The sequence below is a fragment of the Diadema setosum genome, chromosome 1 (assembly GCF_964275005.1).
Source record: "Diadema setosum chromosome 1, eeDiaSeto1, whole genome shotgun sequence".
NCBI classification, from domain to species: domain Eukaryota; kingdom Metazoa; phylum Echinodermata; class Echinoidea; order Diadematoida; family Diadematidae; genus Diadema; species Diadema setosum.
Window position 1 is genome coordinate 30,468,110 of NC_092685.1, and position 23,784 is coordinate 30,491,893.

General features: G+C 34.9%; 1 protein-coding gene across 1 annotated transcript; it reads right to left on the reverse strand.

The window, feature by feature from the left end:
* Positions 1–8,061: 8,061 nt before the first annotated feature.
* Positions 8,062–23,740, reverse strand: LOC140231106 (uncharacterized). Its single transcript, XM_072311293.1, has 5 exons — positions 23,692–23,740; positions 23,220–23,314; positions 16,116–16,389; positions 8,854–9,162; positions 8,062–8,273 (listed from the first exon to the last, which is right to left on the reverse strand). Exons 1-5 carry the CDS (start codon positions 23,738–23,740, stop codon positions 8,062–8,064), a joined length of 939 nt encoding a protein of 312 aa, XP_072167394.1.
* Positions 23,741–23,784: the final 44 nt, after the last annotated feature.

The following is a 23,784-nucleotide window of genomic DNA, read 5'->3' on the forward strand; positions in this document are numbered from 1 at the left end:
GCATCCTTGAGGGTTTGGAGATGGCTACCTATATGGTCGCCAAGATCTGAATTCCCATATTATTTCCCTATAAACAGTGAAAAAGTAGAAACAAATATGATTTATTCACATTCATGAAATTCTTCCGTACATACTCGAGCAGGATTCGAACCTATACGACCTTCTGATCTCCGGATAGGCTTCATCTCCACTAGACCACCGAGCTTCCGCCTGACAACAAGTGTTGGTTCTGATCCTTATAACATGCAGCGGGTACTGCGTAATTATTCAAATTCATGAAATTCTTCCGTCGAGATGTTTTCATTGCAACTGATTGACAAATTGCCCTACATCGACGTAAATAAGCACAGAATTGATCAGTGTCTTAGTAGTAGCCAGGATTTTAAAAAAAAAATCATGGGCGTACATACTCGAGCAGGACTCGAACCTACTACTGATCAATTCAGTGCTTATTAGGGCAATATGTCAACCAGTTGCAAACAAATATGGTTTAACTTTCAAAGGTGATGAGTCCACATCTGGATGATGCAACCAAAGATGGTGGCCATCTTGAATATCTCAAAACCTTCAACGATGCAAGAGTAAGCTGAATGTCTGAATCAGAGTCCCGGTTCATCGCCATTTCAGTGGACTTTAAGTATATATTTTCTTTTCGGCGAAGACAACTCATGTTATCCATCCTCCTTAATCTGACATGTATTTGTAGCGCAACGTGTCGACTTTTGAAGACCACTACAGCATTATCATACGACTAGTGAGGTCGTAGAATTGTCGGTGACCGGTCTGCACTTCCGTGTGACAGGGGCTTTGAATGGATGGTACAGTGTTGGTTGAGCTGGGGCTTAATGTTTCCAACGCTTTCTGATGATGATTTTTTTTTTTTTTTTTTTTTTTTTTTTTTTTTAGATAGTGAGAAAACTCTAATGAAATATGAAAGAGCACAAAATTCTAAGAGAAATTCAAAGTTTTAATGACGAAAATTGGTTTTGACATGGCTGAGATATCTAAAGAAAATCCAAATGAAAGGCGGGACCCACCTTTTATCAAAATCGCCAGATGCTTTACTTTGTTTCTACATATCTCAGTCATTTCAAAACCGATTTTCATCATATAAACTTTAAAATCCTCTATCTGAGTTGTATGCTCTGTAACATTGTTTAAAATGGTTTCTAAGTATTTCGCAAAAGACTTAAAACCTGAATCCCCACCTTGCCTAAGTAACAGCACAAATGTGCTTTTACTTATGCCTTCGTTTCATCAATACTACCTTAAATTGTGTTTTTTAATTGTGGTTTAATCAATTGATTTTATAAATTCACTTAAGAAAAATTGAAAATGAATGAGATGAAACGTGTTTTTCGACACTTGTAACTTCGGTTTTTCATGTGCTTAACAATACCACCGATTTATGTATGCCTCTGTAATTGTCATTCAAATTGCCATTATGTTTGAAGACGACGTTATGTGCAGTCTCTTACCCACAACCTCTATAGCGTATGTCACCTGAACAACCCGCGCTCATCGAAAATCCATCTACACTCGAATTCACAACAAAATGTTTCTAGACTTCTTCATGATCACTCGATAATTGGGCATCCCAATTTGGAGTCTTAATAACGGAGAAAGGCAATGATTGTGAATAGGCAGTTTTATTCATCTCTCGTCAACAAGGATAGATGAATACATACTATCATAATTACGATTGTTATGACGTCTCGAATTGGTCGTCAGAGCGACGTTTATCTACGCAAGAGCTAAGTCCATTAGACTGACTTCATTTCTACCTCCTTGCTAGGATACAATAGTTGGAAATATTTCAAGTGACATCAAGTAACTTCATGAAATCCAAAGGCTCTCGGAGAGTGAAGAGTGCTTATAACAAGGAGGCTACCCTGGGTAAAATGATTATACATTATAAAGCACCATCGTTACCATTATTATAACATCTTCACTTTTAACGTTTGTTTGTTTGGTAGGTTGTTTTCTTTTCATGAAAGAATGCTTTATTTTATTTTATGAGTTACAGTCTCTGCTGTAATCCTTTCCCTCCGAAGTATGATCCCATAAATTCCTTGCAGGGACGTCCACTCCATGTATACTCGACTTTTAAGCGAACAGAAAAATGTCAAATAACAATACAAAAGTTTTTCCATCAATATCGGACCTAGAATCAACACATTTAATGTTTCGTGTGCTTTGTAAAGACGGTGATATTCTTCAGAACCTAAACAGTATTGTAAAAGTTACGTTTGTGGTTGATATTTTAGCAACTTCAATCCCGGGCTTCAATCACCTCTGTAGTAAGGACATAGTAGCCTTTTCTAATTAGAATCGGCGATCGCGAAATGTCAAATTCATTACTTTGGTAATTTTACAGCTTATGTCTGCTTTGATTGAAACTTATACCGTTCTGTTCACAACTTGACGTTGTAATAACCGCTATTCGTGGAATATTTTGAATGATGAAATTACTGAAATAAAGCATCAAATTAGCGCAAATTCTAGCGAATCCAGGACATGTCTTGCATTATATGCAGTTCTCTGCTAAAAATGTCATTGGGCTTACTTTTTCTGCCGACATGCTTTCACTACAATAACTCTACGGAAGGTATTAACGCTTTAAACAGGCTTCAAAAGGATTATCATAAAGAATATATGTATATATTTTTTTTTTTTACAATAGAAATGACCAGGAAAACTATCCTTAAACGTTTACATGATAATATTGATTATGAACACATTTATGTTTGAAAACATACATGTATATCTTGAATACACAGGAGGGCCTGTTATTGACGCGCTACCACTGACAACGCATCTTTTATTTTGATTTATATCTTCTTCAAAATAAAATCTACCGTTGACTTGAGAAAGCCCTATGGGCGAAAATTCGTTAAAACTACGTCTTTCACGGAGTTTTCTTAAGAACTACTGTTGTGAAACTATATATATCGTCGGCCTTATGCCAAAAGGGCACTAATAGTGTACAAAGTCTATGGTGTTAAGGGGTATCAAAATCATGCATACAATACTGTGCACTATACATGACAACCTTATGGCTTAATCAAGGGTTGACAACAGCTTAAGAGAGGAATAATGACAAAAAGAGGGTCCTGATGAATAAAATGCTATACGATCTGAAGAAGGTGGTTATGGACGCGACTGTCTGTCACTGACCGTGCCTACAATGTCTTCTGGTAAACTGGAACAGCTTACCATTTACCATAAGATAATTATATATAATCATATAATTATATTTATAACCATATATATATATATATATATATATATATATAGTTATATAGTTATTCACAGGTTGTGTGTTGTATTATAAATCCAGTAATTTCATTGTATCTGAATTGTCACGGATCTTTCCCCTCATCTGGGGTAATGTTGAGGGAAATATGACACAACATGTATTCACCGTGAAGGAATATTTCTAGCAATGTAAGAAATATCTACGGTCTAAACTGTTGTAAATACCTCCGCTGGAGCAAGGCCTTTGGAATATCGAGTCAACAAGGGGAGCATTTCATGAAGCATTTTGGTCGGATATTTCTCTGACAAACTGTTACATGCTACTGAAATCCTTGCATCTGATTGGCTGAGAGCAAATTGGTCCATGAAATGCTCCCCTGGGAGGTGAGTTGGCTCAGTCAGTAGCGCGTCTGCCTCACAATCCTAAGTGCCCGGGTTCGAACGCGAGTCTGGACTGAGCAATGTTGTGTGTAATGATACCGTTCCCTCTAGCAAGAGGCAAAATACTCTATCCCTCGGAGAGGACATAAACTGGAGGTCCCGTGTATGAGAGAGTCACAACTCATGCACGCAAAAGATCCCGCTTAATTTATTCATCGCAAAGAACAGGGTGTTTAACCCAGTGAAGTGGTCCCACCTGACATCCAACTGGACCCCATGGAAGACCAGCTTAACATAGCTGAATATGGGCTATCCAGCCATCTTCTCAGATGGAAATGAACAAACAAACAAGCAAACAAACCACCAATTTGCCCTGAAATCATAGGCCAACATGTCAGAGACTTCAGAGAATTTACCATTGCATGTATAACTTCAAAGAGAGGGGACAGGATATCTAGAACATCCCGCTTCCTCAGGTGGGATATAGATTACAACGCAGAAAAAAACCAACAAAAAAAAACCGACAAAACAGACACAATGTCCAGTTAGTATCTCGGGTTCATCGCTTAAGATGTAACACGAACGCACACACACACACACACACACACACACACACCAATATATATAATTATGTATCACAACAGTAGTAGCGCGCCCATATTATGCGCATATGGTTATACCAGTATAATATATATATATATATATATATATATATATATATATATATATATATATATATATATATATATATATACATACATATATATATATATATATACATATATATATATATATATTATATATATATATACATATATATACAAGTTCATGACACATTATATAAAGAATACTACCCTCATTTTTTTTTTTTACCCTCATCCGTAAAGCCACACAGTAATTAAAAACCGACATCATCTTTTGAGATTTTAACAAGTCATTCTTTATAATTATACCGACACGTTCATGTTAAGATTGTCCAACAAAGAACTTTTTTTATTCCTTTTAGAGATGGCTATAAACGACAAATAAGTGAAAGAAAAAATGCTTGATCATAATACTTATTCAAACGGGAATTATACATAACTGTAATTCTTAAAAATGTACAAATACCTTGTTGAAATACATTAGCGAGTCTACCAGAACTTTGTACTTAAATAGGCAAAGTTTTTGCAAAGTTTTTATTCAAAATAAATTTCTAATGTTTACGCTTAATGCCTTCTTGAACAGAAGGCTTCCATTTCTCACATAGACAAAACGACAAGTACAAACGCCTTACATACAATGTATTACGAACAATATCGTCACACACTGTTTAGAGACACAGAACATAGGCCCTACATTACTGTGCATTTCCAACTGTAGTACATCTACAGTATTAGTTTAGTTGTTGTTGTCATACCTGCTCCACAATGAGAAAATCAGGTTCACATAATACATTATAACATTCGTCATCGCTCAAGACAAAGCAGATATTTGTAATGTGGATGAATCACTGATCTTTGTTTTACCGTCTGCTAGATGTTGTTGTTGGTTTTTTTTTATGGTTTTACCCTATTTTGAGGGAACTGAATCCGAACCTGGATGATGCAACTCTTGCATCATTGAGGATTGTTTTAAAGCTATTCAAAATGGCCACCAAAATGGCCGACAAATTCTGAAATTCCTATATATTTCCTTATAAATGATGAAAAATTGGTCAAAAATGAAGTTTTACCACATTTTCAGGGTGCTGAATCCGAATCTGGATGATGCAAGTATTGCATTCTTAAGGATTTTGAGATATTCAAGATGGCCGCCAAAAACGACAACTTCTTTCCCTTGAAACAGTGAAAAATGTGAGAAGTTTGATGTTCTTACTCTTCTGAAGGGTGCTAAAACAGAATCTGGATAAAGCAACTCTTGCATCCCAGACGTTTTTGAGATATCCAAAATGGCCGCCAAAATGTAGATTTTGATATTGGTATTTCCTTATGTAATGAATAAACAAACAGATGGTTTTGCCCCATTTCGAGAGTACTGAATCCGAATCTGGTTGATGCCAGTTTTGCATCATTGAGATTTTCCAGATAGCGGCCAAAATGAATATAAAGAAAATTCCATTATATCAAAAACCCAGCAAGAATTCTATAGTTGTATGAACGAAATTCGGATTCAGCAACCTCAAAACAGAGTAAAACCATAATTTTCGTCTTGATTAATTACCATTTAAGGAAATACTTGAATTGGAATTTCAATTTTGGCGGCCATTTTTTGTATACTGTATATGTCAAAATCGTCATTGAAACAAAAGTTTGACCAACCTGATTCGGATTCAGCACCCTCGAAACAGGGTTGAACCTTTAATTTATTCTCAGTTTTGTACGGAAATACATTATTATTAAAATTTGAACTCTTGGCGGCCATATTGGATATCTCAAAACCCTCAGGTATTACAAAAGTAACTGTTGTCATATCCATATTCGGATTCAGTACCCTCGAAATAGGTTAAAACCATCAAAGCTTTTCAACTTTTCATCATCTAAAAGGATATACATACCGGAATTTAAATTTTTGGGGGCCATCTCGAATATCTCAGAATCCTCAAGAATGCAAAAGTTGCATCATCTTGATTAGGATTCAGCACCCTATAAGTGCGGTAGATTTTGTGTGTGTGTGTGTGTGTGTGTCTAATTTTTCACCATTTATAAGGAAGTCTATAGGAATTTCAGATTTCTATGGCCACTTTGGTGGCCATTTTGAATAATATCGTAAAACAAGAGTTGCACCATCCAGATTTGGATTCAGCACCCTCGAAATAGAGTAAAACCATTAAAAAAAAATCGGACAGACGGTAAAACACAGTTAACCCCTTAATACATTGGCACCCAGACTCTAAATCATTGGTGAAATATTTACAATTGCATCAAGAAATCCATTGATACATCATATGGAAATGTGATGTGCTCCTCATAAAGTACATGGGCTTTTTTCACCTTTTTTCTTCATGAACTTGAGAATCAAATGGTTTCTCGTCACATTAATGGTTATACTCTCAAATCTCTAAAAGGAATTCTCAATCATTCCGGTTTTCATTTTCTTAAGTGTAAACGAATCTCAAATTTGCTTCATCATGAAAGTGTTTTCATTCCTTTCAAGAAGAAATGTCCTTTGACAGGTTAGAAAAAAAAAAGTAAATGCAGGTTCCTGTTGTGACGATATCACTGTCGGAAAGTATACTTTTCGTTGGATCTTCAGCATTAAAAAAAAAAAAAAAAGAATAATCTATCAGCTGTGGGGACTTTTGTTATTCTAATGGACACTGACTCCACCTTGAAGATGGATCTCTGTGTCCAATTTCACAAAGCAAGATAAAATAATGATGATACCAGTTTCACTGATAAGATACGGGAGCCAATTAATCGACAGTATAAGAAAGCAACTATCGACTTGGTAACGACAGTCATTGTAACTGGCACCATAATTATGCAAAATTCTCGCGTTAAGCTAGAGCCAATATCACTGAGAGGTTATCAGTAATTGTAAATCAAGTAAGTGCACTTGCCACGACATGAAAATACAATGCCCACAATTGATGGCTTGCTACCCCGCTACAAATGTTGTAAGTTGCAATTCTTGTAATTTTTGTAAGGTGTCCGTACACCTTACAATACTCATTGCTGAAGAACGAACAATTATGCGTTAAATTTTAAGGCGTTGAGTCCCTGCATCAATGCTAAAACATGCGTGAAAGATCAATTTGAATGTGCTACAATAGATTTAGCAGTTCAACATTCAATGATAATAAAATGTAATATTCATATTGATAGCCTTTTCATATCCATCAGACACCTGTATACTTGTTATCCTCTTCATGTTGGTATACGTTCATATCTTATATCTTATTATACATGTATTATATATGTTCATATCTTTGTACAAACATTTATAGTAAGACTAACTACCAGTGAACATAATACATAATCAATAAATTATTATGAAATCATCATCTTTAAAAGTATTGTTGAATCCTCATATTCTGATACTCTGATAGCATCACACAATGATTCACACAAGTATGATATTACCTTGCAAGTACTGCATAAGATTATGTTGGATAGGAGTGCCTTAGGAAGCATGCTATTTGGTATAATCTCTGGAATATTCCATCATTGCCCCCATCCCCATCATAGAAAATATTGCTGCACACGCAGATTGTCTATAGTGCGCAGAACTGCATAAGCAACCACATGAATTTAGATAATGTGTTGCCCGATTAGAATATTAGATTGTAAGGATTGTGCTCATGTTCATTAGTCAAGTAAACAAAAACAACTTCTGATTACAGACCAGAGTTTGAGGTCAGGATAAAAATTCACACTAGATAAACATGGATGTGTTGTTGTGAACACAAATAATTGACAATGTGTCACATATGGGTTAAGGCTAGTGTCTGTTTTCAAGAGATGCGAGCAGACGGATGCATTGCATATACGTGCCACATAAGGGTAACTGGCCGTTCCTCTGCTCTCGGGAGAATGCGTCGCCAGCTTCGCTGGTTGAATAGTCGTCGTCTTGGGGTGGATACAGAGGCCGATCCTCCATGAGTTCAATGAGCCTCTCGACTGGGAGATGCTCTCGATACACCTGCAGGGCAGCTGTGAAGCAAACGGAAAGGTTCGGACTGACGCACGTATATTCCAAGATGTAAATAACCTGCCATTCAGTACATAATACACGATACCTTGCTTATGTCCTCGATCATACAATTCGTTTGTTGAGAAAAATTGATTTCCTCGACCGTCAATATTCCACATGTCAATATTCCACATGTATTGATAGCCTTGTATATACACTACATATTGAAACATAAATTATACATACATACATACATGATATACATCGCACAATACGTATGTATACAGGCAAACAGGAGCCTTAAAAACGTTGCCGTCAGAGCTTATTTTCGTTAAGTGTTATTTTCATTTCAGTCTCTTGTTTGCTACATAGTGTAAAATGCGTCACCAGTACAAGTCTGAAGTGCATTTTAAGTTCAACATGATATTTCAGTGTAAACACCTATTTTGTGTTGCGTAGCCTGGGCAGTCACACAACTTACAAAGACCCTATAATGGTATATATCACATCAGTCATAACTTCTCCGAGATGGAATATGAACTCGTTATAGCTTGTTATGGCTTGATTCCTTGAGAATTCGTTTTACATAGTGATTCTCACCATCTACGGGTACTCCCGTTTCTCCTAGCTTCTCAAAGTTATCTTTATCTGTGTTGGAGAGAGGTCTCTTTCCATTTGGCGGTGGAAGCCTCGGTGGTGGCGGGAAAAATGTATTGGTGGGCGTAACCACAGTCTCATTGGTCTGGAGATCTTCATGCACAGTGACTGTCGTCGCAGTGGTTCCCTGGTGTGAATATTCAGTTTCATTTGTGCATGTCGTGTTGGCGGGGTTGGTAGGTGTTGTGTTCAGAGGAGCTGGAGCTGTATTTAGCTGGCTACCAATGAAGCCACCGATATTTTCGTCCTGAACTGTGAGGAGAAAAAGAAAGAAAGTGAAACATCTAATCTATTTTTTTCTCTTTATTAGGGCAAGTTGCAACTGAACATTGTTGCGGCATTTCGAAAGATTCAATACCCGACAGTAACAGAGACAAAACATATTTATTACAATATTTTAGCTGACAAAAACACAAGCAAGAAATGCTTATTACTACTATTTCACATTTATGACAAATAAAATGTGTGTTAGTCATCATTAGTCAAGGTGACAGAGAGGGAGATAGTACGCTCGTGTGATCTCTCTTTATGGATTTTTATGTTGGTGGCTTCAAAATTTTCTGGTGTGTTTGTATTATGTGCAGAATCCGTATTGTATCCTATCAATTCATTTTTGCTCCTTGACTTTTAATATGCATTATGCATTCATGTCAATCTACATCTTTTATTTTCAACGCAATTAAAGATTTAATTCACTTTTCAACGGATCACGAATTAACAAGGTATGCGAGTGAAATGATGAAACAGTGAAATTAATTGACATTTTATCATAATTTTTCACACAAATATGCCTGCATTAACAATGGAGGATAAGTTTTAAACATGTTTAGCGAAGCATGGCGGACACTACTAAAAAGCTGTGTTTGTAAAGCACGGGTTTCTCACAGATAGTTCACGTAAATAGATGGGAAATGAATTGATATCTCAGAAAGACAAATTTAGGGAAGGGCATGGGACAATTAAGTGATATGAACCGAGACAGGACATTACAAAGGCGTGAGAAGGAGACAAGAGAACAGCAATTCAGACAATTCTTACAGAAAATGAGTAGATGGTGAGGGGGATAAAACAATATTTGTGTTATTTCTTGTGAAAGTGGCACAATAGATACATGAGATGTATCGGCCCTATGAATATTTGAAATGAAAATCCTTTTAACCTAAAAAATAATGACTTGGACTTAATTTTGATAGGGACATATCATACCACTGTGGCATTGTGTAATACAGAAGATTTGAGATTCATAAAATATTAAAGTGTACGAATATTCTAAGTTTCACTGTCAAATGAGTTCCAGAATCTGTGACAAGTATGAATAAATGTATTCTGGACTAACAACGTCAATATTCTTAGGAGGGAGAGATAAAATTCATTGAATTGTATAGTAGGATAATTGCCAAAAGATTGCGTTTTTTAGAAAGAAAATACATATATATTGAAAACTCATGAGAAAGAGCTAAATAATTATATCCTTTAATTCTATAGGAATTGGCCAGACTGAAATGGATGCAAATCTCCGATTTCTAGATTATGTTTTTAAAGGATTATATTAGAGGGTGCAGTATAACAAATTAGGCGCAATGAGTATACCATGGTGAAATTAATCTACCGTGTATATATATATATATATATATATATATATATATATATATATATATAATACAATCTGACATTCTGCAATGATAATTAAAAAAAAAAAAAAAAAACACGAATTAATCAAAATACAATTTCCGGGTATGAAACTATGGCTTATTACCTACATCTTGCAGCAGACCCCATTAGATTTGCTTCAGTGGTCTGACAGAAATAGGGATCTTTGCTAAGCATGTCAGAAGTCCCTTCCCTCCAATTAGTTATGTAAGGAGACGCGTTGTGCGTTGTGTTCACGCCCTACATATACGAAGTTGTTCATTGTGTTCTGACACAAAATGTCTCTTTTAAAATGGGGACTGCTTGTTTCTTTCAGCTTTCAACTAACAAAATGAATTATGAATTACATTAACAAGGAAGCAGATTTCTCAGTTTTGCAAACGTTGGTAAGGTGTGAAAATGAATGATTTGAGAAAGAAAGACATTACATTAAAAACATTTACACATTTATATATTTACATATTGACACAATGGTATGCACAGAATTTGAATTCATTTGCTAATTGCACTGTCAGTTGTGAACCAACTATTTTACTCATATGGATGAGAAGAGTATATAGTGCAAGGTGAGAGGACAACAAAATGTGAGATTTCAGGCTGTCAATTACGCCAGTGTTACTTGAAATAGTATTACCAGTTACAAGTAGGCCTACAGACGACGTGGAACTTCCAACATGATTTATGATTGACTGTCGTGCCAAGAAAGTTTATATCAGGAACCCTTTATCAAAAAGTTTTTTAACAAGTGATGGCAGGGCTTCAGGAGTATTACTGATATAATAGTTTGCTAGCTCCTTTCCATTCAGTGAGTTTATCTAGTTAGAAATTAACAGTTTTTAGAAACATACTTGAATTATCAAAAGAAAAGAAGACATTAGATTCATCAGGGGGAAAAGAATAAAGGAGAGGACATTGATGATGGGCAGAAGTCGTTATAATACACCATTAAACAGAAGGGAGCCCCGAAAGATACCCTGTGGAACGTGATACATTCAATTTCTGTAAATATGGAGTTCCTACAATTATTCAAGGAAGCAATAGTTTTCTACTATTTAGGAACTTCTTAAACGACTCCAACGCCTTATCAAGTATGGAATGAGAAAGCAGGTAAGGCAAAATGTCGTACTCAAAATTAGTATTATCAAATGCCTTGGAGAAATACAGCTAAATCTGGCAGTGATTATCTATCGCGTGGGTCATCTTGTCCAAAAAAAAAAAAGAGTAGTTTGTGTTACTATTTCTTCTTCTCTCTTGTTTTTAATGAGTGAATTGATAAATGAATGAATGAAATCCAAACTGTGAGTTTGAAAAGATGAGCACTGAACACAATTCATTACTCTTTTGAAAATTCATTTTTCACGAATTCTTAGATGCAAAAATTAGAGAAATTGGACTGTTATTACTAGGTCCAGGTTGTCTCCTTTATGAGTAAGGGAATTACCCCAGTGTTTTTTGTTTGCTAGAGATAGACTTATCAGAAATATGCTTCAGAGGATATGCACTGGACGATATAGAACTTTTAAAATGAAATGACTAATTTCATAATGACCCTCACTGTGTGGTCATAGCAATGACTGCATCTGTTATTTCATACCTGATTTTAGGAGCGGAGATGATGGACTTAGGGATGGAGTTACATGGGAATTTAGAAAAGTTAATTAGTACGAAGGATGTGTCTTGCAAAATTTCTGCAATAGTAAAAAAAGAAAGAATTTAAAAGATGTCGGCTATATCATCAGGATTTTCAACAGACTGGTATTCGAATCGTTCTTCATTAATATTTGATTTCTTCTATCAGATATATTCATAGCCTGCTTAAAGACCTTCCATGCAGTTTTGATATGATGCTCATGTTATTCTAATTGCATTGAATAATATTTCCTCGTTTCTAAGCGTAAAATCTTTGCTAAAGTATTTTTGTACAAAATACAGGGTTTTTTTTAAAATGCTCCATATATTTATCAACTTGATTTTTTTTTTTATATCAAACACCTATTTCTTTATGTTAACTGAACATAAAAAGGATTAAGAAATCCAGAGTAGCCTAATTGGGGATGTTTTACAATTAAGGCGATTATTCTTAGGTCTAGGAATGCGAACTTATACATGCATGTGCTCGTTAAAGAGATACAAGAAATTATTACATGACAAAATGAACGTCGTCAACTGAGTAGTTATATGTCTTCGAGAAAGGGGGTAAATCTTCGTTGCTAATGGAGTGATTATAAAATGAGTATGATTGGCTAATGATCTGTAATGCTTGCCAAAATCATTGGTGATTCTGGAAGAGGCAAAGTATATGGCCAGCCAAATGTCCAATAGAGGCAATAATCTCGTTTTATCCCTCCAAAAACCTAGCTTATCAGTCGATATAATTAGTTTTCGATGATTAACTAAGTTTGTCACGATAAACTTAGTTTTTCGCTCGATAACACAGTTTCTCTAGAAAAACTTAATGAATGATTTTTTTTAATAATTTTCTCGGTTTATGGCTCAAAAGGATAAGTTTTTCGTTAATAAACTAAGTTTATAGTGCAAAACTAAGTTATCACGACAAACTTATTGTTTTTCACTCGATAAACAGAGGGGTTGTTGTTGTTGTTGTTGTTGTTGTTGTTGTTTTTTATGCCTCCGCCACGAAGTGGTGCCGGAGGCATTATGTTTTCGGGTTGTCCGTCCGTCCGTCCGTCCTTCCGTCCGTCCGTAATGAATTTTGTGGACAAGGTAACTATCAAAACCTGTTGAGGTATCCTAATGAAACTTGGCATGTATGTGTATTAGGGGGTGAAGTTGTGCCTATCAACTTTTGGGTGCACATGCTCAAGGTCAAAGGTCAAAAGGTCAAGGTCAAATACATAAAATTTCACTTTTTCCACCATATCTATTGAATGCCTGAAGATATTTTCTTGAAACTTAGTGTATACATGTATTACCCAATTAAGATTCTCTGGTGAAAGTTTGGGTCATGAGGTCAAAGGTCAAAGGTCAAAAGGTCAAGTAAAAATATTAAAACTTCTTTTTTTTTTCTCCGTGCCTTGGAAAATTGTTCAAGGTATCTTCATGGAACATAGTATATACATGTACTGACTGGAAGTGATTATCTAGAGAATGTAGGGTTCATGGGGACAAAGGTCAGGGGTGAAAGGTCAAGTGCAACACTTCAAAATTTTACTATTTCCCTCATATTTATGCAATGCCAGCAGGGTTATTAGTTTTTTACACTTGGTGTATGCATGTGTAACCTAATAGAATTTCTCTGGAAAGTTTTTTTTTTCTTCTTTTTTTGCCTCAAAGGTCAAAAGGTCAAAGATCAAGTGAAAGTGCTGAACTAACTTTTTCCTCCATATCTCGAAGTGGCTCAAATTATCTTGAAACTTAGTACATATTATGCATGTTCTACCTGAAAGTGATTATCTTATGAATTTTAGGGTCAAGGGCCAGATGAAAATGGTAACAATTTACTATTCAATTCAGAAATTGCACTTTTTCTCCACACCTGTACCTTGAGAATTACTCAATGCCTAAATGTATGAATGGGTCAAAGTCGAGTTAAAGTCCTTAAATCCCTAGATACATGCTCTCCTATTCATCCAATTAAACCTAGGTCAAGGAAGGTGAACATTCAACACATTTGTGACAAACTTGTCATTTCAATATTTTGCCAATTTTGTGAAAATGTAATCACACATTGTCCACATGTACTATCTAGACCTATTGGGAAAATCATGCATTATGGCGGAGGCATACCAGTCGCCAAAGCGACATTTCTAGTTTGCTAAATATAATTTTCGCTCGATGAAAATGGATTTTCTCGAAAAACCTAGTTTATGGATGGATGGATTAAGTTTTCCGGGGATAAACTAAGTTTATCAGTCGATAAACAGAGTTTTTGGAATTATAAGACATTTTGTTTGCCATACGATTATAACCAAATAGGTTACTAGTATCAACTGAAGTAGCAAAATGGCTTACAACACAAGTGGGTTTAGAGATTAGTGCTAAGATAGAAGATGATTACAGATTTTTCTGGAATTATCTATCAACCAAGAGTCCCTATACAAGTGTTGTATGCATGATTTTAGAATCCTCAATCAATAGGTCTTTCTGAGAATCACTTAGAGTCTTTATCAACAAAGAGGGGATTATTGATCAAAGTTGCAGGTTGCTATAAAGATTCGTTTTTTAAATAAAAATGGAATTTCATGACACCTTCGCGAACAATAAATTCCAAACAATGTAGAACATAAAAATAGAACGCGACGTTTCCACCTACTGGTATCCAGTTTAATATATCATTCACAATTACGTCGTATCCGCCCGCTATAAATTGAAACAGAAAACTGAAATCAACTTCTTCCGAAGAAAAGTTAATGGAATATCAGTAGAATCTGTAAATATATTAAAGTTGTTTGCGACCATATCTGGTAAGGAAAGTCTAAAATAAATACAGGAAGTTGGAATTATCTAAGGAATAAAATTAGAGTAAAAATTAGTCCGTTAATGGGAATCCATAGATGGAATGAATGTTCATGGGGGGGGGGGGGTTATTAAAAAAAAAAAGTCGCACTTGATGTGTGATTATAGCTAGGGATATGCAGCACAGTTAGGAGAGAGTGGGCAAAAAAAAAATGATGTGAGGATATTATGACATCGAGACATTGACAAGGCAAAGTAATACGGACAGAAGAACGAATGAAGATCTGCGAGCTAATAATGCACATATTAATGAGGACGATCAAGGACATTTCACAGAACACATTGAATTTGAAGATCTATGAACGTATGATAAGTTTAATTTCATACCATAGGAAATATAACATCTGAACCAAATAGGCGAAGGGGAACGAATAAACCAATAAAACGTTGGAGTAAATGAGCTTAGATTATTATGTCCAAACCATAGATTTGAAGGTACAAGAAAGAAAGCTACATTTGGTCACAAGGCCCTAATAGCTGGAACATTGTACTAATTGCTAAACACCACTCAGCATTTTCTTTTCTCTTCCATCTTGATTCCTTGTAGATGCGCTTCATTTTTAATGTTTCTTACACTATCACGACTATTTTACATAAAAATGTAAGTGTATCAAGAAGAAAGAGTGACATTAGTACAGAAATTCATCTAAATTATGAATAAGATGTGACAAAAATATATTTTCTATGTTGTATGATGTACATGTATATATATATATATATATATATATATATATATATATATACATATAGGATACATATCTACAAATTATTCTTCTTTCATTAAGAATGTCAAATGCATCTGGAGAACATAATATGAATTCAATTAATTTCATACATATGACTGGTTTCTTGCTGTTTTGAAGGCATAACTTAGTCTAAAATGTATTTTAGTGTTGCTTTTATCGGTTGGGTATAACATGGAGAAGAAAACAAAGGAAAAAAAAAACCGCTATGACAAAGACATTGCGAAAAATGCGAAAGGATAACTTTGTGAACCTTATTTCTTTCAAATCAATAATTGATTGCACTTGTGAGTATAACTGAACAAATTTCTCTTCAAGAAATGCTGGCATTCTTACATATTTCTGGGCTGTACTTGGAAACGCATTTGATGAATCGCCGATTCGACTCCAGTTCACGAATGTCGATGCGTTCCATGGCGTTGAGAAGGTCGGTTGTTAGCTGTATATGCCGTCGAAGGCTTTTCTCCAGACCATCGATGCGTTTCTCCAGTGGGCCGAGTCTGATGGCGGATGTGCTCATTGACGGTAGTAAAGGATCGGTTAACCACTGGCTGCTACTTTCAGAGGTTGATATTAGGTCAGTAGTGTCTTCGTCTCCTGCTTCTCTTAACTGTGAAGGAAAAAAAAAACCAACCAAAATAAACGTAAGTGATTAAGACTGCTCACCAAAGCAAACTCACTTAATCCCTATCATGCATATTCAATAAATTCTTTTTCATTCAAATGTCAGTAATAGGTCGGGTTTTCTTCGCTTCGTATGTCGCATGTCTTTTTACCTCGTTTTTAAAGGGTTTCATACGTATTTCACATAAGCATCCCCTCCTTTTTTTTTTGGGGGGGGGGGGGGACGGGGGGTTACCATTGGTTGACATCTGATGTTGAAGTTGAACTGTGGCCACATCGTCCTGTCAGCCATGACTGCTCAATGCATCGCTTTCGTGTGATTCACAGCTCTTTTAGAATATTCCGAAGATTCGTTTCTCCGAAGGTTCGTTAATCCGAAAATATGATACGGTTTGTTATTCCGAAGGTTTATTAATCCCAAAATGAAATAAGATTCGTTATTCCGAAGGTTCGTTAATCCGAAAATGAAACAAAGCTCGCTATTCCGAAGGTTCGTTACGGACCCTACTTCATTGTCGGATCAACGAACCTTCGGAATAACGAACCCTGTTTTATTTTCGGACGAACGAACCTTCGGAATAACGAGCCCTATTTCATTTTCGGATAAACATAGTGTAAAGGCATTTAAAATATATGTCAATTCTGGGATCAATGAAAATGTACTGCACGAGTGTGCACCTATATACGTCTTGTGTACACATTATTATCATGTGAGTGGTCGTGTGTACTCGTGCCTCTAAATGTGTGTGATTATGATTGTGCATGTGTAAATATTGGTGTGTGTGTGTGTGTGTGTATTTTTTGTTGGTTTGTTTTGTTCGTTTGTACACGTGCATGAATGTGTGTATGTAAGTGGCTTTTAGTCTGAAAGTTTGAAAGGGTGTTTGTTGGTTGGTAATGAAATTTTTTTTCTTTTATCTTTAGGGATCAGTGACTTAAAGAGTAATTGAAAAGGTAGACCAAAATTTGCGAAAACTTGTCACTATCACTATTAAAGATGATATTTTGAAAGAAGACATCTTTTAAAGAATGCCTCGAAGGAATTAAGAGAGTGGCTTTGCTTTAAATAACAGGATAAGCCATTCTAAACGACCAGTCCCTGGTGCCTAATTGATCTTTGACTTAAAATAAGTTTAGAATTATTTAAGTGATAATCAGTTGAATGGCGAGTCGGATATGTGGGTATATTTGAATTAGAATTACACAAAGTTATTATGAAATAAGGTAGGAAATTAAATAGACTTACATCTGGTTTTAAAGAACTGATATCTTGTTTTCTTAATGAACACTGATGACTAAAAAAGGGCTCTGTATGAGACAAATAAATGGCGTTAGTGATGATACGCATCGCTCGTTTTTTGAAGCAATGACAAAGAGATTATTTTGGCTATGTTGCCATTTCCCCAAACAATATATTGCAATATGAAATATACGATAAAACGAATAAATCATATAATACTAGGAGAGATTTTTCAGTAAGACAACCGTTTGATTTGTAAATTTTCTTGTGTTTCTTGATAAAGATAGCTGTATATTGTATCAATGTTCATTCCAAGTTTAATTACAATTAGTGGTAAGTCCAAGAAATTTTGTACTGTATTTTTCCATAAGGAAATGCCAATCAATTCATGCAACACAAATTGGCGAGTGTTTGAAAAGAAGTGTCTAAAGTGACAATTCATTAGATTTAAACCATTTAAAAACTGTAATCAACTGACAATTTACTCGAGTTGTTCGAATTTCTAAGTTTTGATGCCAAAAAAAATACTTGTATCATCGACAAAGACAAGAAAGTGTAAAAATGATGATGTGTTTATTATATCAGTGATGTAAAGAATAAACAATAATGGGTATAAACTGAGCCTTGTGGTACACCACATTTAATGCCTAATTTCTGCGAGTTGTGGACTTGAAAACTGTATTGGCGGTTATGCAGGTATAAGATAACGCTTGTCCTCTTGTACCACATAATCTTAATTCATATATCAATATGTCATGGTCAATTGTGTCAAATCAAATCCACAAATACCCATCGTGGCATGCTCTCTTTTGAATAAAGTCTTTATTTTTGCCATACAAACTTATAATTGCATAATCACTATAGAGTGCTTTTATCTGAAACCAAACCGATTCATGATACAATCAATGGATTGTCGTTGTGTTAAAATCTAGAAATGTCGCTTTGCGACTGGTATGCCTCCGCCATAAAAGCTGGTTCTCCTAATAGGTCTATAGTACGTCTAGACAATGTGTGACGACAGTTTCATCTAATTGGTAAAATATTAAAATGACATATTTGTCACAAATGTGTTGAATGTTCACTTTCCTTGAACTAGGTTTAACTGGATGAATGGCTGTATTTTCTTAAGAGAGCAGGTATTTGGGGATTTTAGGATTTTTACTTGACTTTTGACCTTTAATAAGTTTATGCATTGAATAATTTTTAAGGTATGGAGAAAAAGTGTAATTTCTGTATTAAATAATAAAATTTTGGCATTTTCATCTGGCCTTAGGCCCTTGACCTTTGAGCCTATGACCCTAACATTCCCAAGAGAGTCACTGTCAGGTAGACATGCATAAATAATGAAATGTATAGTTTTATGATGATACCTTGAGCCTCTTCCGAGATATGAAGGAAGAAGTGAAATTTAGCACTTTCACTTGACTTTTGACCTTTTTGTCAAAACACTTTCCAGAGAATCTCTATTGGGTAATACATGCATACACTAAGTTTTAGGAAAAATCCTGCAGACATTGCATTAATGTGAGGGAAATAGTGAAATTTGAGGAGTTGACCTTGACCTTTGGCCCCCTGACCTTTGACTCCATCACCCCAAAATTCCCTAGATAATCACCGCCAGTCAGTTCATGCATATGTATTAAGTTCCATTAAGATACCTTGAACCATTTGCGAAATATTTTTTTAAAAGAATGAAATTTTAAAATTTTTACTTGACCTTTGACCTTTGACCTCATGACTCGAAACTGTCTCTAGAGAATCTTAATTGGGAAATACATGCATACACTAAGTTTCAAGAAAATACCTTCAGGCATTGCATAGATATGGGGAAAGTGAAATTTTTAGCATTTGACCTTTGACCTTGAGCATGTGCACCAAAAAGTTGATAGGCACAACTTCACCCACTCATGTGTATACATGCCAAGTTTCATCTCTATACCTCTAACGATTTTATAGTTACACTGTCCACAAAATTGACTACGGACGAAAGAACGGGCGGACAGACAACCCGAAATCATAATGCCTCCGGCGACACTTCGTGGCGGAGGCATAAAAATAGTAACAAATTTATATATATATGTATATTTTTGAGAATTTTGGATATGCTTTTTACATAGTAAAAAAGATATTTTTTTTATGGATCGAAAGATTTTCCCAATGACAGTGATAAATCAAGAATATGAGGTAATGGAGTAGCTTTATCATAAATGATATACCTCAATAAATGTACACTGATATCATCATGTCCTGTGGATTAACTTGATTTAAGTTGTTTAATTAATTTTTTTTTTCATAATGAATGGTTGGTTAAGAAATAATGAATATTCACAGGGTGTTGGCAATAATTTAGTAAAATGTGGCAGTGGAATCAATATTACCTGCCAAAGTTGAATCTACTGGAATAATCATTAAAAGCATTTAATATTGTATTAGGATGATTAATTTTGTTTCATATATGAGAAAAAAAGTATCACATCTGTGTTATTCTATTCTTTGCAAGGAGATAATTCACAGCTTTTCATAACAAATTTATATCGTTTCTATTTGTTTATGTAGTATTGGAGTAATATAATTTTAGAAAGAACCTGGTAATAATAGACGTAAGTTGATCTCTGCATTTCCTGTATTTGGCAACTTTTTATTGACTTTTGATTGCTTGCTTGTATAATTTATATCGGATGGATATAGACTGCATAATGCCTCTGGTAATCCAGTGTTGGTTATTCTTTTTAACATGTTTTGCTTTTACAAGAGGCACATTTTTTTTTCATGATAAAACTTAAATTTATGCATGAAAAATGTCATACACTTGTCAATTTCATTCAAAACTTAATTCCATTCTTAATTTGCAATATTAGAATTCACAAATCCAATGTCTTCTCGAGTCTCTTCTTTGCATTTCATGTTCATTTTGATTTGTTTATCATTTGAATTCACTTTGATGAAAAATAACGAAATTGGTACATGTCTAAATTATATACAGAATACAATTTGTAAAACGTTTTCAAAAGCATTAGAGTGCTTGATGTGATTCATATTCTACTAGTTGGCTTATTGACGTGAGGATGGAAAGCATAAAATGATAATGAATTCAAAGACTTCAAAGTGTAATTATTATCGCGTTGTGAGCAACAGTGTCTAAACATGTTATTGTATTCTCTTTCATAATTTTACATGAATTCACATCGTCACAACCATCAAAACCATGTAACAATCAATGATGTTTAAATACGACTCTTTTATGGCTCATGGAGTTATTAGCACCAAAATTCACATTTCACGGTAAACAACGATTTCTCTATTAAGTTCTTTTTTGTTACATCTTATCATCGATACTGACTAAATTCCAGTTTGTATTCCTCTTCATTTTCATTACCAACACCAGTAAAATGCAGATCTTATAATACATTTATATATCAGCCCAAAGCTACTGGAGCAATACCTGCTCCAAAGTCGGTACTGACATTAACGGGTACTTTAACAAGCTTGTGTAAGGTAATTTGTAGACCATGACGCAACCTTAATTTAATTTCTAAAAATTCCTCGTTTATTAATCGTTATGCTCATAATTGCATGTCTTGGATTCCATTTCAACGTTTACTCTACTCTAAATGCAGACATTGTTTTGACTGTAAGGTCGTCATTAATCTTTGTCACACTAGGTTGTTAGGATTCAGACTTAAGCGATCCTAATTCACTAGTTATGTTTCTCTATTATTCTTGTAAAATGTACGAAAATTATTTCTTTTTTGTGCTTTTTTCACAAGGATGGACAAAAGTTAACAGTCAAAATTTAGCCAATGAATGCTTCTTATTACGCAAAAAAAAAAAGTTTAAAAATATACGAGGATGAGGGAGGATGACCGCAGGTTATCGAAGTTAGCATAAAGGAAATGCACAGTTTGAATTTTATGCTAAAAACGATTCTACTTTTATTCATTCCTTCTATGAACGTGCCAAGTGCACACTTTTGATAGTCGAGCCTATCATGATTTCTTTTTTTATCCTACCAGCAGAAAATATTAAAATGTTGTGTGTGTGGTATTTTTTTAAATTTTCATTTAAAGGTCCAGTTTACCTTTGGGAGCAGTGATTTCAAAAATGCTCAAGATATCACATTTGATGCATATGTGTAGGTCTGTTGTATCACAAAACATCCTACCATTAAAAAAAAAAAATCGCAATAAACCCTAAAATATAAGGAGATATCAGTGTTTTTCTCAATAAACCGTAACTGTAGACGGTTTAGTCTTGAAACATTTTCATTATAACTGTTGTTCACATCTTGTGTATTTAACGAAACTCACATCGATTATACGGATTCAAATTTTTACAGTGGTTGTTTCTATCCCTAACTCACATTTTAGAACTATTTTGAAGCACTCATGCTAGATTTTTGTCTCGACTGCAAATGGTAAATTATGCCTTTAAAGAAAATTCCAGCTGACATTTTATTCCGTGATAATCCTTTTCTACTTACCCAGTCATTCTAATCTGTCACTTTTTTTGTAAGGAAAAAAAAAAGTAATTCCATTATCAAAAAAAAAATCCCCGCATTCAACGTTTCGTTCACGTATACTAATTTTGTTCATGCATTAAGGAGAGATTCTCTCGTTAACTCCCCACACATGAGTATAGTACATGTAATAGTAACGGTAGTAATTTATTTTCCGTCCAACAGTTATAAGCCTAAACAAAACACAGATGGTGGTCTTCTCTGTCAATCAAGAAGAGCAACGTCCCTTCGTCATTAAACGTCAAGAAGCAAATAAACTCCCGAGCATTTTTTTTTTTTTGCGCAAAGAAGCTTTTGTAATGCATTTACTCAACTCAGTGAATGGAAGTTTCTCGATTTTTCTTTAATGAACCTATACTACTTGTCACAATCGGATAACGGCATTAAAGAAATATTAAGAGAATTCCACTAATGTTCATTTTTATTGAAAAGTACGCAATTCACTTCTACTTGTTCTTGATATAAGTTAAGGGTTATATCATTTCCTCTGCCTTCTGACAGAGGTCATTCATTATGATAGAAATGTGAAAATAATATTGAATTCTCTTTCCTTTGTATCGTCAATCAGTGACATCACGAATTGCCGCAGTCTTCTTGTATATCAAGGGATTGGGGCACCGAAAGTGTACAAAATTCAAAACTTTTTAACGGATGGTCTAACTTTCCTTAAACTTCACTGTTGTATTCTGCTAAAATTTCTACATCCACTCAATGTATATATATATATATATATATATATATATATATACATACATATGTACACACACACACACACACACACACACACACACACAAATATATATGTATATATATATATATATATAAAGAAACAAACTGGTAATGCATTTTTGGCCAAAAATGCATTACCAGTTTGTTTCTTAATTTCTCCGTGGAGCCAATACGTGAAATCTCAACATGTTTATATATATATATATATATATATAGAATATCCTCTGCATTACTCAAGTGATATTTCATGACGAGATGACAAGAACTAAGTGACAAAAGGTGTGTCTTACACTGCCAGAGACGACGCAAGAACAGAAATTATATGTCTTACCAATCTGCGTAGCGAGGCAACGTGTCTGTCTAAACCTGTCGGTTGGCTGCTAGAAGCATCCACACCCATGGCTTCACACTGTGGATAATACGTACCTGCGACGACAGATAGAGGAATAGGAGAGTGTTATAAATGTTCTTTTACATGTCTGCAGAAGGATGGGGGGTAAAATGGGAGGAGGAGGAGGAGGAGGAGGAGAAGGAAGGGGGGGGGGGGTGATCCACAGAATGGTTTTTGGTTGTGTGTAGAGCTTCCTGACCGAGATTCGTTTCTGAGACAAAAATTGCTATATAATACCCTGGATAATACGTAAATGCGATCACAAAAAGATAGTAATAATAATAATAATAATAATAATAATAATAATAATGATATCAATAAAGAGAACGATCACTTCCTTTGTACTTTCTGAGAAATATAATTCCACATCGCACTCCCTGGTTTAGAAAAGTGTCCAGGTGACTGAACCCACCCCCAATCTCTTGTTGGCGAAACCCTATGACGTAATGCTGCGACGACATGCTATCAGCAGATAGGCGGCTCCAGGTTGTGCGCCCCCGCCTGG

Bases quoted from the DNA above. Each gene is read 5' to 3' on its own strand.
- LOC140231106 (XM_072311293.1), bottom strand. From the start codon at position 23,740: ATGTCGTCGCAGCATTACGTCATAGGGTTTCGCCAACAAGAGATTGGG. The intron at 9,163-16,115 runs GTAAGAATGCCA...TTCTCCTCACAG, and splicing joins CAAGTACAGCCCAGAAATAT to TTCAGGACGAAAATATCGGT. The intron at 8,274-8,853 runs GTGAGAATCACT...TTTGCTTCACAG, and splicing joins AACGGGAGTACCCGTAGATG to CTGCCCTGCAGGTGTATCGA.